A 16,728-nucleotide genomic window follows, 5' to 3' on the forward strand; every position below is an offset into this window, starting at 1 on the left:
TTCATACGTTTCCCGAATCCAAAAACTAAGAGGGGAAAAAATGTGACCAATGGATCAACTTGTGCGGACGCCCAAAAGGCCAGTTTAACGCCAGCAGGGTGAAGCCATTCACCTTCGTATGCAGTAAACATTTTGTTGGGGGCCATAGTCCTACAGATGACAATCCTGATCCATTTCCTGCCCAGAAGAGGTAAGGCATTTTGATATTTTTACTTATTTTTTAGTGTGGTGTTTTGCCGTGCTGCTTCTGTATGACAATTAGGAGTGGGAACCTCTTTGTACCTAACGATACGATACAATTTGCGATACAAAGCTCACGATAACGATGATCTGACGATATAGCAATACAACGATTTTCGATACATTGGTCAGGAAATCATTCTTGGATATTCTACTAAAAATAGAAAACAAGCTTCTGCTGTGAATTGGAATGGGTTTATCACTAGTAGACGTTCAATCCGTTTGAAGTGGGAGGGATGGCAGTGAATGAACGAATTCATTCACTGCCATCCCTCCCACTTCAAACGGATTGAACGTCTATGGCTGTCAGTGGCAACCAATGCCAGGCAATGAGTAATTTTGGGCCATATAAGGTCATTTACCTGTTGATTTTCAGTTACTTCCTGTTGATTCTGGAGTATTTTATGGGTCACTTGCTGTTTATTTTGCGTTACAGGACGTGACCTGGGAATCACCCAAATGATTAGGCAGTGACTCAAACTCAACAGGAAATGACCTGTAAATGACCTAAAATGAAAAGCAAGTGACCTGTAAATGCCCTGAAAATCGGACCGAATGACTGTGAATGCTCTGGTTTTGAATGAACGAACGTTCCCAGTCTAAATGGATTGGGCGCCGAGCACCGTCAATATATATATATATATATATATATTTTTTTTTTAAATTGACACCTTTTTAAACCGATATCTCGATTCTTGACAGGAGCAAATCGATAACCTTTTGGGATACAAAGTATCACGATATATCACCATTTCGATATTTTGTCACACCCCTAATGACAATGACTGACCTGATTTTTTTTTTTTTTTTTAAATAAATAAATTAGCCATGTTTGGCCTTGGTCTTTTTGTAGTAAGCCTGTTCATGCCCACATAGACTGTGGATTTAACAGGTTACCCTTTTCTGTTGTAAAGAATCATTCTTAGTAAGGGGAAGTGTAAATAAAAAATAGAATTAAGATTTGTTATTAATTAAAAAATTAAAAGTTCTCATTTGCGATCGCTACACAAAAATAGCAATATAAATTACCCCTAAGAACGATCAGAGACGTAAAAAAAAATACAGAGGAGGATATAATATATAAGAAAGACAGGGCATATGGTGGTAAAAGATAGCTTGTTGAATAAGGAGAATGTCATTGTCAGTGACGTAAGGCAATGCACACAAAAAAAAAGTGTCGATAAAAAAGGTACCTCTGCATCAGGTCACCTCTTTTTCCTGTCGTTTTCAGCCCACGACACTCAAACCACCTCTTTAACTGAATATTTGTATGTTCTTCCACATCTTCACCAGTGAATTTGGCCCCAGGGACATCATTTTCTGACAGAATTGGTAGATTTAGCTCAGTAAACATCTCAATCGTACATTATTTACATGCATCTAGCATGAGGTACAAATGCGAGTTTGACCCCCCTAGCAACAGTTGCTAAAGTCATGAATATTAATGAGCAAAGGTGACATGTTACGTGCGGTACACTATTGACATGACATGATTTAGGGATGTAGGAGCAGGAACGTATAAATTAATACCGTTATTAATGAAAATACTTAAAAACCTTGATCTCGTAGGATTATGACTGGTCTGCGAAAAATGTAACTGCTCGCATTAAAACATTTCTTTTCAGCATGGCTTCTTTGTGAAATGCACAGATTAGCTAAAATTTGGATTTCGTTGCTAAGGGGGGTGTAATTCATAAAACCAAGTCTATGTATGGTAATACTTAAAGCGTCTTATGAATAAGTCCTTAACCAGTGTATGAGTTGCATCGATGTAAACACATAGTTTATTTGCCTCTATCAAGGATTCCACTTATCTTTGGTAGTTCACTTTACATCAATGTGTAGCCCGCTCTTCACCTGAACGTTTTTTGTTGTTTTTTAATCGAGAACATCGGCCTGAAAGTCATTGCTTCATCCACAATGGTCAACAGAATGCAAACAGTTGAAAAGAAAAGTTTGAACACTTTGCAGAAACAAGGAGAGATGCAGTGCTCATTATTTGTTGGCCTGTTATGAGCCTTTTTTATGTTCAAATATGAACTCTCACTTCCACATCCAAATAGAAAAAAAAAAAAAACCTCTGAGAGCATGAGTGGACATTCAGATGTAAGTCTAGTTTAACATTCGTACATTGTTCTGTCATGAAGTCTAAGCATATAAAACAACATTGCCTTTGTTTTATTATTATTTTTTTTATCTCCTTTTTGTTTTTTTTTTCTTCCTTAAAGTAAAGCTAACTAAGAATAAATTAAGAGGCCAGGCATAAGCACTGCATCTTTGATGCAACTAACATTCTTAAATACATAAATATTCATTGAAAACAATTACATCTAATTAAATACCATTAAATTATCATCAAGTACAAACCTACAGTGTTCTAAACACCTTATAAATAAATACAGCATCAAACAGAAAGAAAAGGAACATACAATGTAAACTTTGGCAAAGCTAATCTTCAAAGGGGAAAAGGGTTCAGTGGGAGATTTGGCAACACAATTTGTTCGCTTAAATTAAAAACATAAATTACATTAAATTAAAACAAAACACACATTTAGCAAAAACTCCCAAGTAGGAATGTAATACTAGACACAATTATTGGCAAATAATTTGTAAGTACTTTGAGCAAACAAGCATGAAAACCTCTTTGGAACATTTTTGGTTTTATACCCATATATATTTTTTGTTTGTTTTTGCCTGTATTACATGCAGACAGAATTGCAAGTGTGAATGGAAAATGGCCGCCACCCCTGGCCCAATAAAGAACACCCCTCCAATGGGCGTTGTCAACATAATTGGAGGGCTCAGCGGGTGGGGGCATCTCTTTGGAATAGAAGCTTTACATACAGAGAGAAAATTAAGGATAAAGCTATTTGACCGATACTTCAGCAGTTTCTCTCAGTGAGTGTTTATGTTGTGTAGTTTTGTTTGGTTTCATTTATTGTTGTTGTACATTGTGGAGCAGCAGCAAAGTTCCCCCCCTCTTATGGAACAAGCAAATGTGCATCTTCCAAGCTACAGAGTGCCTCTCCAAAATGGCGTGGTGGACTTTTGTGCGAGCTAGTGACTGTAAGCTAATCAAAAATGATATCTGATTAGCCGTTTTTACGCAATGTTCGCTATATTTCTGAAATTTCAGGAAAATTAGTTTGGTCAGAGAATCGTATGTCGGTGAGCTAATATAGCAAATAGTCTTTGGTATGAACTATATACCTCACGTAGAATTACTCTTCTTGCTTGAGGAAGCACCAAAGATCGTTCAGTAGAAACAGGAATGTTTCATGGCGGACTGAATGGAAGCAAAACATACATGACGGAAGCATCGCTGTTAGTTAACAACTGGTGTTTGTTGTTGGTGTTGTTTTTAATGTGGACCGGTTAGACTGCCTCCTGATGAAATATATTACAGACAGGAGCTTGGAGGTAGACTTGCCTCGTTGAGATACAAACTAGATAATTCCTTCCCTTAGGGCACTTTCACATTCGACCAAGAGGACCAGGTTGGAGAGCTACAATAGTATGAAAAAGTATCTGAACCTTTTGGAATTTCTCGCATTTCTGCATAAAATCACCATCAAATGTGATCTGATCTGTCAAAATCACAGAGATGAAAATACAGTGTCCGCTTTAACTAAAACCACCCTAACATTTATGGGTTTTCATATTTTAATGAGGATAGCATACAAACAATGACAGAAGGGGGAAAAATAAGTAAATGAACCCTCTGCCCAAGGAGACTTAAAGAGCAATTGAAACCAAATTTTACAAACCATTTTAAGTCAAGTGTGTGCCCAATCACTGATGAGTGGTTTAAAGCTGCCCTGCCCACTATAAAACACACACCTGGTAAGAAATGTCTTGATGAGAAGCATTGTCTGATGTGCATCACGGCTCGGTCAAAAGAGCTGTCTAAAGACCTGCGATCAAGGATGGTTGATTTGTATAAAGCTGGGAAAGGATACAAAACCATCTCTAAAGGTCTGGATGTTCATCAATCGACAGTCAGAGAACTTGTCTACAAATGGAGAGAGTTTGGCACTGTTGCTTCTCTCCCAAGGAGTGGCAGTCCACCAAATAGGGCGCGAAGAGTTCAGCGAAGAACACTCAGAGAGGTAAAAAAGAACCCGAGAGTGTCTGCGAAAAACTTACAGAAATCACTGGCACAGTCTCTCTGTGCACATATCAACTATATGTAAAATGATGGCCAAGAATGGTGTTCACGGGATGACTCCACGGAGAAAGCCACTACTGTTTAAAAAAAAAAAACATTGTTGCTCGTTTAATGTTCGCAAAAAAGGCACTTGGACACTCAACAGAGGTTTTGGCAAAATATTTCTTGGACTGATGAAACCAAAGTTGATTTGTTTGGGAGTAACACACAACGTCGTGTGTGGAGGAAAAATGGAACAGCTCACCAACATCAACATCTCATCGCCACCGTGAAGAATGGTGGAGGGAGCATCATGATTTGGGGCTGTTTTGCTGCCTCAGGGCCTGAGCAACTTGCAATCATTAATGAAAGAATGAATTCAAACGTTTATCAGGAATTTTTGCAGGAAAACCTGAGGCCGTCTGTCAGACAGTTGAAGCTAAGCCAAAACACAGAAGTAAATCAACTTCAGAATGGTTTCAGAAGAACAAAATGCATGAATCCCATTGAGATGTTGTGGCATGACCTAAAGAAAGCGATTCATGCCAGACATCCCAGGAATCTGACTGAATTACAGCAGTTTTGTACAGAAGAATGGCCATGATTAGTCATGATCGATGTGCCAGACTAATCTGAAGCTACAGGAAGCGTCTGGTTGAATTTTTTTCTGCCAAAGGGGGGCCCACAGCATACGAAAACGAATTTACTTATTTTTTCCCCCATTCTGTCATTGTTTGCATACTATCCTCTTTAAAATATGAAAACCTATAAATGTTTCGGTGGTTTTAGTTAAAGCAGACACTGTCTTTTCTCTGTGTGATTTGGACAAAGATCAGATCACATTTGATGGTGACTTTATGCAGAAATGTGAGACATTCCAAAAGGTTCAGATACTTTTTCATACCACGGTACCTCGCAATAACACTTGCAAATGACTTAAATGGTTCAGTATTCACACTGCGTCAACGGAACTTTCCTAGTAGCATCGCGTGGATGAAAGGCGCACTCATTGATTGGATACATTTAGATGAGAAAACCCCTCCCTCCTGGGAGTGGAGGTAGCGTGAAGCGTCACTGCAGCTGCACGTAACGTAGCATAAGCGCACCCTTGTCCGCTTGCATTCACAAGCGAAGCAGGGTGCACTTAAAGCGGACCGAGACTCACAATTTTTGAGCGGACCAGAGTTCGTTTATTTGGTCCATACTAGACTTTGGATTCGAGTTCACATTTAAAAAATGAAGCGGACTATCTGAGAAAAAGAACTCTGGTCAGTTTAAAACGGGCCAAGCAGTGCTAATGTGGAAGCGCCCTTAGGTTAAGTTCACACAGCAGGTCTTAATGCATGAACCTGATTTTTTTCGTGTTTTTCCGACTCGAGTGAGGCATTAACTTGACGGTCTGAAGTCGCATAGAAGTGGAACATTTCAAATCTGATCTGGGTCACTGTCGTATGTGGTTTAATCCGATATGGGCCACATTTTTCCAGAATGTAGCGGTGGTCTGAACTGTCAAGTCTCCCAAATCGGAATTCATGGAGCGATTACATCAGAAAAGAGCAAGCGAGACAGGGTAAAAGAGTAGTGGTGCAGCTGTGCATTAGCGTTAGCTCCTAGTTTGAACGCGGCTTTTGGGGAAGGAGCGGGCTTGACAACAGCCATGATAAATAAAATGGATTGAGAATAAGCCTGAGAATGTTGAGTTTCTCTTTGCTCCAAATGAGCAATATTTCAAGATTGCCACCTTTCGGAAATAGAAATACGGGACACCCCCCCTCGCGCCCAAAGCTGTACAGGCAGAAAAAAAGGGGACATGCACAAAACTCCTAAAATACATAGAATGTATCTATTTATATACTGTATATTCCGTATTGGTTCAATACAGAACGCAATATTTAATTCCCAATTACGGATTGTTCCTTATTTCAAGGGACGGGTGGCAACCCTACTTGTACGGCCAGAAGTCGGGGCAAACTGACCCCTATGTGTGTGCGTCATGTGTAGTCATTTGTTTTGATGCTCCTGCGCACGCGGGTCAGTTGCTCAGCGCATCTCGGACTGTGAAGGAGTGCGCACGCGTGATACTTGAACAGATATGACAAAAAATCGGAATCATGCATTAAAGACCTGCGGTATGAACCTAGCCTTAGACTCAAATTAGTATGTATTGTATGACTACTGTAAAAATTGGTAGCATGTTTGAGGTACAGCTATTTCAAACTTGTGGATGTTGGTAGACGATTTACAAACTTGAAGGGATGTAGGCTGATGGAAACTCACAATATTTTGTAAGGAACAAGGTAGGCCATACTGGGTAGTATTACATCATATGGAAGAAAACTCAAAGCACATCATGTGACTGGTGTGCGCACACTGCGTAGCCAAAATTAGTAGGTTACAAGAGGAGGAGAACTGCTACTGGAGTTAACAGTGAATCTTTGGTTTGTTAGCTGATGAGGTTTCTGTTGTTCGTTTAACCATTTTTACTTTGAAAAACTGCATAGGCACACGTTAAAGACACTCTTCAACCGTGAGAGACACATTAATGTTCGGACATTTCTGGGCTGGAGGGAAGAACTTTGATGACGGCGTCCTCCGCTTCCTTCTTCCCCCCTTCCCGTGTGGTTTTACCCTTTTCAGTTCCTAACTTGGCCGGTCTGACTTGACCTTAGCCGGAACAAAGCTATTTCTCCGCTCTTGTGATGTCACCGTTCCACTACCCTCCCCCTTCATCCTCACAGCATCGTCCTGCATCCTTGACATCGCTTCATCGCCACTCTTTTTTTTATTTTTTAAATATTTTTGTTTGTTTTTGGTAGTAATACTCTTCCATGTCCAGTCTTTTTGTTGGAACAGTTAGGTGCAGAAAAAGGGGTTTTCTTTGGTTTCGATTTGTCAATAAATAGAAAAAGTCTCAAGTGTCCATTTTTTTTTTTCAATCTCAAGCCTTTGGCTTGTTTCTAACCAGGCTTGGACCCAGCCTGGGGTTTCTAAAGGAGCAGGGGCTGCTGACTGGCGCCTTTGCTTTGGTTTGGTTGATATTTATTTATTTTTGGTTTAATAGCGCATGTATGAGATGATTGATGAAGTGATTATAGATTATAAAGGCTGCTAAAACACAGTAGGAGGTGATGGCGGTTGAGGTGTTTTCGTGAGGGCTTTGGTATTTACATTATATGGGAAAGACTATACACAGTGATCGTGTAGGGTATACCGTATTTTGGTTACAATGTTTCCTTGGTGACATTCATATGGACATCAAGTCAAGCCTAGGCAGCAACCAAATGCTAATACATGACAATTGAGTCTTCCTCAACCTTGATTTGTATGAAGCAGTACAGCTTGTTTACAGGCCAAATGATCCTCTGCAGGACACGGACTTTCCAGACATCGTCTTTAGATTGTCCTCTTTAACTATTACAAAGGCCCTGATTTGCCTGAGCAGTCCGTAATCCCCCGGATCAAATGGTCCTATTTTGGTCTGAGATGGTTTGATGGCAGTGTATTTAACATCAATTGGCAGAATTAAACCAAAAAGGAAGAAATATTTAAGTCTTAGAGCTATAAAAAGTTTGCGGGTACCGTTATCAACCATATCTTGGAAAAACAGAATTGTAACAAATTATGGCCAAGTTGATGGAAAGTGTTACGAAGTCTACATTAAGTATTTAAATAAGTGTTGCACCGATACCGTTTTTTTGCGATACCGATTCCGATAGCTGACACTGAGGTATTATCCTATAGGAATAGGCCGGAGGAGGATTTGACGCCACATGATTGGACGTCTATCATCTTTGGAAGGGCAACAAGCGCTTCTTTTTTCACTGTGGTTGGACATGTACGTTATTTCTTAGTAGTCCCAAATTCCAATACTAGTACAGGTAGGTTTACGAACGACTTCCGTTCCTACGCTGTTTTTTTTAATGATGGAATGTACTAGTACACTGCCCTCTGGTGGCAGTGTTGGGTCTGGCTGGACTGTCGCCTTATATGACTGAGGAGCAGACTCCTCTGACATAGATAAAAAGGACAGCTGCGCTCTGGTTTGGCCCACATAATGCTGTAAGTTGTTTCAGCTAATATATGTTTGTGTATGCATTTGTAATTAAGTTTAGAGCTACAATTTGTGGAGTTATGTGTGAGCCATTTGCTATGAGAATTGTAAATACGTTGGCATTCGTAGCATTTAAACTAGTGGACTTTTGTTAGGCAATCTTGGCTAATTTAATCACTACATTTACATATTGATCAGGCTAGATGGACGTTTGAACAACAATGTTTTTGTGTCAAGTGTTTTATTGTTAAATGTGTGTCATTTTGGACATAAGTGTATGTGTGTTACAACTTTACAAATTGTCAAATGTGAAGGAAGTAAAAAGCTTCAAAAACCACGATTGCCTTGTTTGCTGTCAAGCTGAACAACTTCATGTTTAGTGGGGAATGAACACGTCATATTAATGAAGTAAGAAATAAGATAAAAAGGTAAAAAAGAAAAAGGTAATGTTTACACGACAAAAAAAAAACGAGGCGAGACGGACGAGACTATGGCGTCGTAAGGACGAAATCAAGTAAATCGAGTACGTCGTAACAGGGGGACTACCTGTATTGTTATCGATGCAACACTAAACTAAATACACTATTTGAATAAAGTTGTAATTGTCTTTACACTGGAAATTGTAAATACTATATGATTCCCAATCTGAAAGAGATTTTTAAATTGATATTTTCTAGCATCATAAATAGTTTGACCAAGTTTAAGATTAAAACCTGTAATGCTCAAATACAAAGCACTGACCAGATGTGACGTCTTATCGAGGTCACAAAATTTATTGGTTGAGAAAATCAGGGTAAATTGATAGGTTATTGATCACCGAAGCTATAAATTTGGGGGACCCATTTGCGAAATGACGCATAAAAAGTATGGATAAATATACAGTACATTAGTTAGTATGAGATGACCAGAAAGCAGAGTGGATTTCAGCCACTGTTTAGAAAAATGGCATCCTGAGTTTTCTAAGATGCGAAAACCACTCGGCTTGGCATAGAGCCCCAGTTCTATTGCAAAAAAATGTGCTTTATATTGTGCTCACATACGTAGTACATATTCACTTCTACTGTACTTCATGTAATTGGAGAAAAAAAAATTAAATTTAACATTTTGGCTCAGACTGTGTGGAGGTTTTATGTGCCTGGGAAGGTATGTGTGGAAGTGTGTGTCTTTGTGCTTCCATTTAAAGCCATTGCCTAACGTTAACAATTGTTGAATTGTTTGTCTTTTGTAGACGAAAAGATTGAATTTTTAAAATGATGCTCTCAAAGTAAAAACTACTCTGACCGAAAGGTGAAATTACTTTGATTCACTGTCACTGACATTAATTCAGCTAAAAAATGAACTTACACTACTTTGTTAAGAAATAAGAAGTCTAGAGTGATGTTTTTTTTTACTGTGAAATAACTCCATGCTCTTTGGTTTGGTAGTAAGTAACCCAAGTTTTGGACATCTGATGAAACGTCCATTCATCATTATCACATTCCGTAGTCATAAAGCTTTCATTGGTTAGTCCATTTGTCGGTTCCTAGCTTATATTGCATAATAGAAAACATATAATGTCCTCTCGTCTTTGGTATTTGGGCTAGTGTATCAGTTTCTTGTTCCAAATGAAACACTAGCAGTGAAGATTTTTACTATTTTTTTTTTTGGTTTTGGTGTGCTCTCTGGCAGAGCTTACCCTTCAACTTCTGAATGTATTTTTTATGAATTGGGAAAAGGCGGTTTGGCTTCAAGTCGTCACAGTGAGCAGCCCCTCTCTCAGTTTGTCACCTCTGACAAACGCAAACAGACAATCAAAATAACAAGTACAAAGTTTGGTTTCCCAGTTTCCACTCCTTGCTTGGATCAGGCTAAAGCTCGACCCATGACCTCAACCTGTCCCCCTACCTTAACCCACCCCGTCCAACCCTCGTCCCAGTCATCTACCCCTTCACCTATTATCACGCTTTGGTACAAGTGCTGGATGCTGAAGATTGGGCGCCTGGACTGGCTCCGTCGTCTGTCCATTTGTCCAGGCTCCGGCGGCGGGCGTTCATGAAGAAGTTGCTGACGGTGGTAAGTTCGAGGCCCAGTTGCTGCGAGATGGTGAGCTGCATTTCTTTGGAAGGCCGCTTGTTTTCTTTGAAGATGGCCAGCAGCGTTCGCCGCTGCAGGTCTGTGAAGACCAATCGGGATTTCTTTGGTGTGTTGTTCCGCTCCTTCGCTGTGTCCTGCTCCTTCCTTTTGCACGCTGTGGAAAATACAAATTGTTAGAGTCACCCATTTTTAAGCATAACGCCACCGTATGGATTATGTATAAACACACATTCTTGATTTACAGTAGTTTAACGAGCATTCCAAAGCTTCGAGGTCAAATAAGTTAACCTGTAACGATTGTTGTACATTTTAGGCCTATCTTGAAATTACTGAAAAGCCAAATACTCTTAACATTTTGTGAGTATTAGCTTTAGCTACCACAAGAATAAAACAACGATAACCCTTTGTGCCACTATTCATGAATCAATGCGACACACAGTTGCAAAAGTTCAGGTTTTTATTAGGGGTGTCAAACGACTAAAATTTTTAATCGAGCTAATTACAGCTTAAAAAATAGCTAATCGTAATTAATCGCAATTCAAACCATCTATAAAATATGCCATATTTTTCTGTAAATTATTGTTGGAATGGAAAGATGAGACACAAGATGAATATATACATTCAACATATAAGTACTGTATTTGTTTATTATAACAATAAATCAACAAGATGGCATTACCATTATTAACATTCTGTTAAAGGGATCCATGGATAGAAAGACTTGTAGTTCTTAAAAGATAAATGTTAGTACAAGTTATAGAAATTTTATATTAAAACCCCTCTTAATGTTTTCGTTTTAATAAAATTTGTAAAATTTTCAATCAAAAAATAAACTAGTAACCCACAATTGTTGATGCCAATAATTACTTGCACAATGCTCATGGGTGCTGAAGCCTATAAAATCAGTCGCACCCAAGCGCCAGCAAAGGGCGACAAAACTCCGAAAAACACAACAAGTACACATTTCACTGTGCTGTCATTTTAATGTTTGAGCGGGGCATGTGCGTTAATTGCGTCAAATATTTTAACGTGATTAATTAAAAAAATTAATTACCGCCCATTAACGCGCTAATTTTGACAGCCCTAGTTTTTATTTCTCTTCACGTTGGAAATATGTGTGATTGTTTTCAAAAGATTTGCTTTCCAATCTTAGAAACAATACAGCCATCCATTTTTCCATAGTACAAAAAGGTGATGGGTAAATATTGTATGTGAGATGATGTTTGATAAATGGTGCTGAGAAATACAGAGTACAAAATAAATCCCTTTGTAAATGCCTTATGCCACTGTGATAAGTAAACCAAACTCAATTTTTATTAACCTGTTGTGAACACTAATTTCTAAGAATTAAAAAGCAATTTGGTCCTGGAAAACATGCCTAACTTGATGTATCTTAGTTAAGTCAAATTAAGAAAAAATAATTTTTTGTACCCAGTGTTCTTTGGGTGTTCTTTCAAACATGCACAGATGTGCCTCGTCTATTTCACACTTTTCTGACACCCAAACATTTCTGCACATATCCCTGGTAAACCGTGCAATCAACCAGTGCTCTCTTCAACACCTTCACTTCCTTTACTTACATTACATCGATTTGGTAAATTTTACTCTTTTATAAACTTTGGCGTTGCCTTATTGTAAGAAAGTCTTTAAAAAATAAGTTAAAAATAAGTTTCCTTACTGATGACTTTATTATCAAAGTAACTAAGTTACTTTAAAACTAATTTCTCACTTACTTTTTAACAATTTTCTCCCTTTACCGCCTCAACATAAGAATGACAACACAAAAATGTCACCGCATGTAATTGATTTTCCGATAATTGAATTTAAAGGGGAAGATCAGAATGTTTCACCTAAAGCTTAATCTTCGAGTTAGCGGAGGTTTAATTACTCGATGGAGTTGATTTCAACCAGCTTAGCCCTGAAACTAACAAATAACTGACAAACTGCATGGAATTTGTTAAAATAAACCCCACTGACTAATTAAACCCCGCTAACTTAAAGATTAAGCCCGATGTAAAAAATTCTGAATTTCAGGTTACCATTTAGGGTTAACAGCATATCAGTGCCAATGTAAAACAATGCAAATTGACTGCACAATAATCAACAAAACACAAATGAATTGCATGTTGTAATAAACACAAAGGTGGGGGAGGGCAGGGATGCGCGCGCACAACCAGGAAGTACACTGTACACACACGCGGTCAATTTGGCCACAAAACGTGGCAGCAACTAAGCACTTTACACTCAATCGGACTTACAACACATCCCAGAGATGCAAAATGAACACGTCACTATACATATGCAACACGAATATGATGTAAACAATGCTTGCCAACAAAACGGCCACACATGTAGGGGCTCCAACCTATTGCCGGAACCCTCCAGAATGAAGGAAAAATACTCATGTTATTTCATGGACCTACACAGATCAACATTCCCTCGCACATGTCAACATTCAGCTCGAATGTGCACCCGCGCAGGTAGCCTGGCACACGCCTTTCTCAGTCCCAAAACGCTTAGCGCGTGTGACTCGAGACCATAACAAGAAGTAATTGTGAGCTGTTACCATGGGAACGAACACGTAGCAGGACTCTACTCAAAATGCTCCTTGTACATGACTGCAATAATCTTCATTCTACATACATTATGAGGCAATAACAAAATAGTAATGCACAGACACCAAGGAAACTAATTTTGTCAGATTACTGGTTTGGAAAAATGAATGCAATAGATTACTCGTTACTGAAAGAAAGTAATCAGATTACAGCACTGATACACAACACTGGCCCCAATGGATGATGGGCAGTCGTGGCAACCATGACTGTGAGTAGTGATTGCTATAGTTATGTCATGTTTGTTCTAAAATGTGTTGTTTCTTGGGGAACTGTGGCGTATGGGGCACAAGAACAACATGTGTTAAAAACAAAGGCCAGGCTCTGTCATTCTCCATGTCGCTCACTACAATATTTACTTACTTATTAATGTGAAGTTAGTGAAGGTGTTCAAGAGAGCTCTGGTTGTACTATGTAAGGTTATACTACTGATTGTTCATTTCACACCAAGCATTAAATCATTCAGCAGGGTGTCAAAAGCAAATATCTCTTGTGTCTTCAATGCATTGTTGAGCATTTTAAAATAGTTTATTTCCCCTGAATGAATCCATTGAGTGTTCTCCCTTCATTTATTTGGGGGTAGGGTCATAACTGTTTGAAAATGTGTTATTAATTAACCCCTTCAGACCTAAGCATGCTGCCGAAGGACATAACGCGTTCGCTTCTGTAACCCAATAAATACACTGAATTTAGTTGCTATTGCCACTTCTGGGGGATGATTGGATGAAACTTTACCCATCGAAATGAAATCATGAGGTTTTTCACACCTTCTTTGCTATTTTTGGCTCTTAGAAAATGGCTGACCAAAAGCAACTTCAAAAAGGATAAAAGGAAAAAAGGAAAAAGGATTTTTTCTTTTTTTTGCCCGACTGGTCTGAATGGGTAGAATTGGCATGTGCTCTTTATTTTGTAGAATTATTTCAGTTAAGAAAATAAAAAAGTTTGCCTGCGTATGATAAATGAGCAGCACTGAAGCTAACTAAGGTATCACTTTAGTACTGGAAGCTTCCAATAAATAAATTACTGTAATTCAAGTTATTTTGATGACTGCAAACTCCAAACAAACAATTTACTGTAATCCAATTTTTAAGGTTAATTTGAGTCTTTAAAACTTGAAATAATTAAGTAAATTGCACCTAATTAATGTAAGTAACATAAATGACATTTTCTAAGACAGAAAGTTAGCATTTTTTATTTTTTTTAAAGTAGAGTAAAATATACTTGGGGCCGTCACCAGTGTGAATTTGTCATTTATTCATTTTAATTGTATTAATTTAGTTTTTATTAATGTTTTATTAATTTATAAATGTATTTAAAATGATTTAAAAAAAGTGTATAAAAATAATGATTTATAATCGAAAAAATATCAGGATAATTGCTAGTTGTCATTTTTTTAATGACCAAAAATAGTCACTTACCCTATAAAGGGTTAAAGGTCTTAAGTATATATGTAGTGCCCTATAAGTATGAACTTTTCATTAAGTTCCCACAGTAGTGACCACTCTAACTTAAAAGGATAAGTATTCACAATTTACTTGGTCATTTTGAGATTTTTGCAAGGCAGCAAAGAGGCAACCAGAAAAAAAATAGACATTTATTTGTGTCTAAATTACAGATAAATATTGGGATGCTCAGTTAATTACTTGATTTTTGAGTTACAATAATTGTCTGGGTACAAGTCTGAACAGGACTTTGGAAGCATAAATGTGATGTACCCTGATAAATAACAACATTTCTCCAATAAACAATTGAAATATGCTTGTCTCACTCCTGTCTCTTGCTGACTATAGCCACAAATAAACTGATTAGCAGTTTCCACTAGATAGTGTTTGAAAAAAATAGTGCAGACAAGTCAAGTGTCAAATGTAAAAATCACTCAGACACATGCACACAAACACAACCGCTGCTGTCAATGAACAAGGCGTACGCTTGAGTGATTCAATCAGGATTTTTTTTCACCCTCTGATCAGGGTTACAGTGAGGATCAAATGCGCAATTATATTATTCAAAAAGGATTTACCGGTCTGAGAACAAGGGGGAGGCTTGAGAATGAAGCGGTCTGTGAGCATAAAGGGGAGGGGTGTATTCTTTAAAGGTGAGACCAGATCAATGGGATCAATAAGGCAGGCTTGCTCTATCTTTCATCAGCTCTCTGCCGTGAATCTGAGTGATGCTAAATGCGTCTATAAGCACAGACGCTATCAGCAGAAAATATGAAAGATCACTCAAGTAGTTTACCTCCTTGGTAGAATAATATACACACAGTACTATTGTACCGTCATTGTAACAGTCCTGATTAGTATCAATAGTGTTATGTCAGTATTACTCAGTCCTTGTATTTTTGGACAAAATAGGAGTATAATATCAGCCAATTTTTTTCCTCCTCAAAATGCAATCTCTATTGGTGTAGGAGTTGTCCCTCAGTATGCTTTTACACAGAAATTTGTTGAGCTATTCCGTCTTTCAAAGCAAACATTTCTATCTGTCCTCATGTGACTCCGAAACTTAACAAATCTATAGACCTGGGGCCCCCTGATAGCACTGATGAACTGGCATCATACGTGGATGAGCGTTGAAAGTCCACAAAATGTGAACTTAGAAGATCATTCATTCCCTTTTTAAAACATGTAAGTAGTCATTACAGCTTTAAGAAAATCTTTGGGTCTTGTACAGCATGTTATTTTAGTTAAACACATATGTTTCTCTCAGCTAAAGAAGAGCTTAGACATGTAGTACTGACCAAGCCTCCAGTGCACATTATTCCAACCTTTTTTCTGCACACTCATCTGGAGTGTTAGGTCAAGTGTTTGGTCTCAAAAGCTGCTGGCAGACAACAAACAACAAAGTCTAGGATATTCAAATGCTCTTTTGTTGAGTTGGCATATTTAAAAAGAAATACAGATTAAAAGTAGGTGTTATCTAGCACGGATAATCGGAAACGGAACAAGAAATATGAAGCGGAGGAGAAAAACGAAGGAAAGACAGCGAATGGAAGAAAAAAAAAACTTAAGATGAAAGTGGTATACTTGAGAGAGTCCCCCCCTCAAATAAAAACAAAACAAAACAAAACACATAATATTGTAATATAGGCCTAGCTCAACATCATTTGACATGATTTTCTTTTTTTTTTTTTTTTTTGGTAAGGAATAGTCCACATTATTAAATACAGGTAGTCCCCGGGTTACGATGTACTGGACTTGTACTGGACAAGGGCGGAGTCTGCCATTTTATGTCCAATTGTTTCAGGGTTTCCCCTACATATTAAGTATTGTGGCGCTCCCCCACACCAAAATAAAAGCCGCCACGCCGTGCAAAACAGATGTTTTATTTTTAATTTTTTTTTTTAAGGCCGTTTCAAACTAGCGGCAGCCTAGTGTGAAGGGATCAGCGGCAACCTATTCATTGTGTATTGTAATGTCCGTAACTATACGAGGCCCCCTTAAGAAACGATCGGATGGGGAGCTGCGACGTTAAGGGAAGCGTGAAGGAGATAGCGTTACATGTCGCGAAGACCACTGTTATTTTGTTATTCTGTATTATTGTTGCCACAATTAAGTACAGACTCCTCTCCTTCTTCCCTCCATCCGGGGCATTACTGTATTTTG

At 38.3% G+C, this 16,728-nt stretch overlaps 1 protein-coding gene across 2 annotated transcripts in view; it reads right to left on the reverse strand.

The window, feature by feature from the left end:
* Positions 1 to 513: 513 nt before the first annotated feature.
* onecut2 (one cut homeobox 2) overlaps positions 514 to 16,728 on the reverse strand; it is a 53,511-nt gene continuing 37,296 nt past the window's right edge. For both annotated transcript variants that reach the window (XM_057818437.1, XM_057818436.1), the window contains one exon: positions 514 to 10,665. In XM_057818437.1, the coding sequence (XP_057674420.1) occupies positions 10,376 to 10,665 (290 nt within the window). In that variant the 3' untranslated portion in view covers positions 514 to 10,375. The remainder of the gene's footprint in view (positions 10,666 to 16,728) is intronic.

Source organism: Corythoichthys intestinalis, chromosome 17 (assembly GCF_030265065.1).
Source record: "Corythoichthys intestinalis isolate RoL2023-P3 chromosome 17, ASM3026506v1, whole genome shotgun sequence".
NCBI lineage: Eukaryota > Metazoa > Chordata > Actinopteri > Syngnathiformes > Syngnathidae > Corythoichthys > Corythoichthys intestinalis.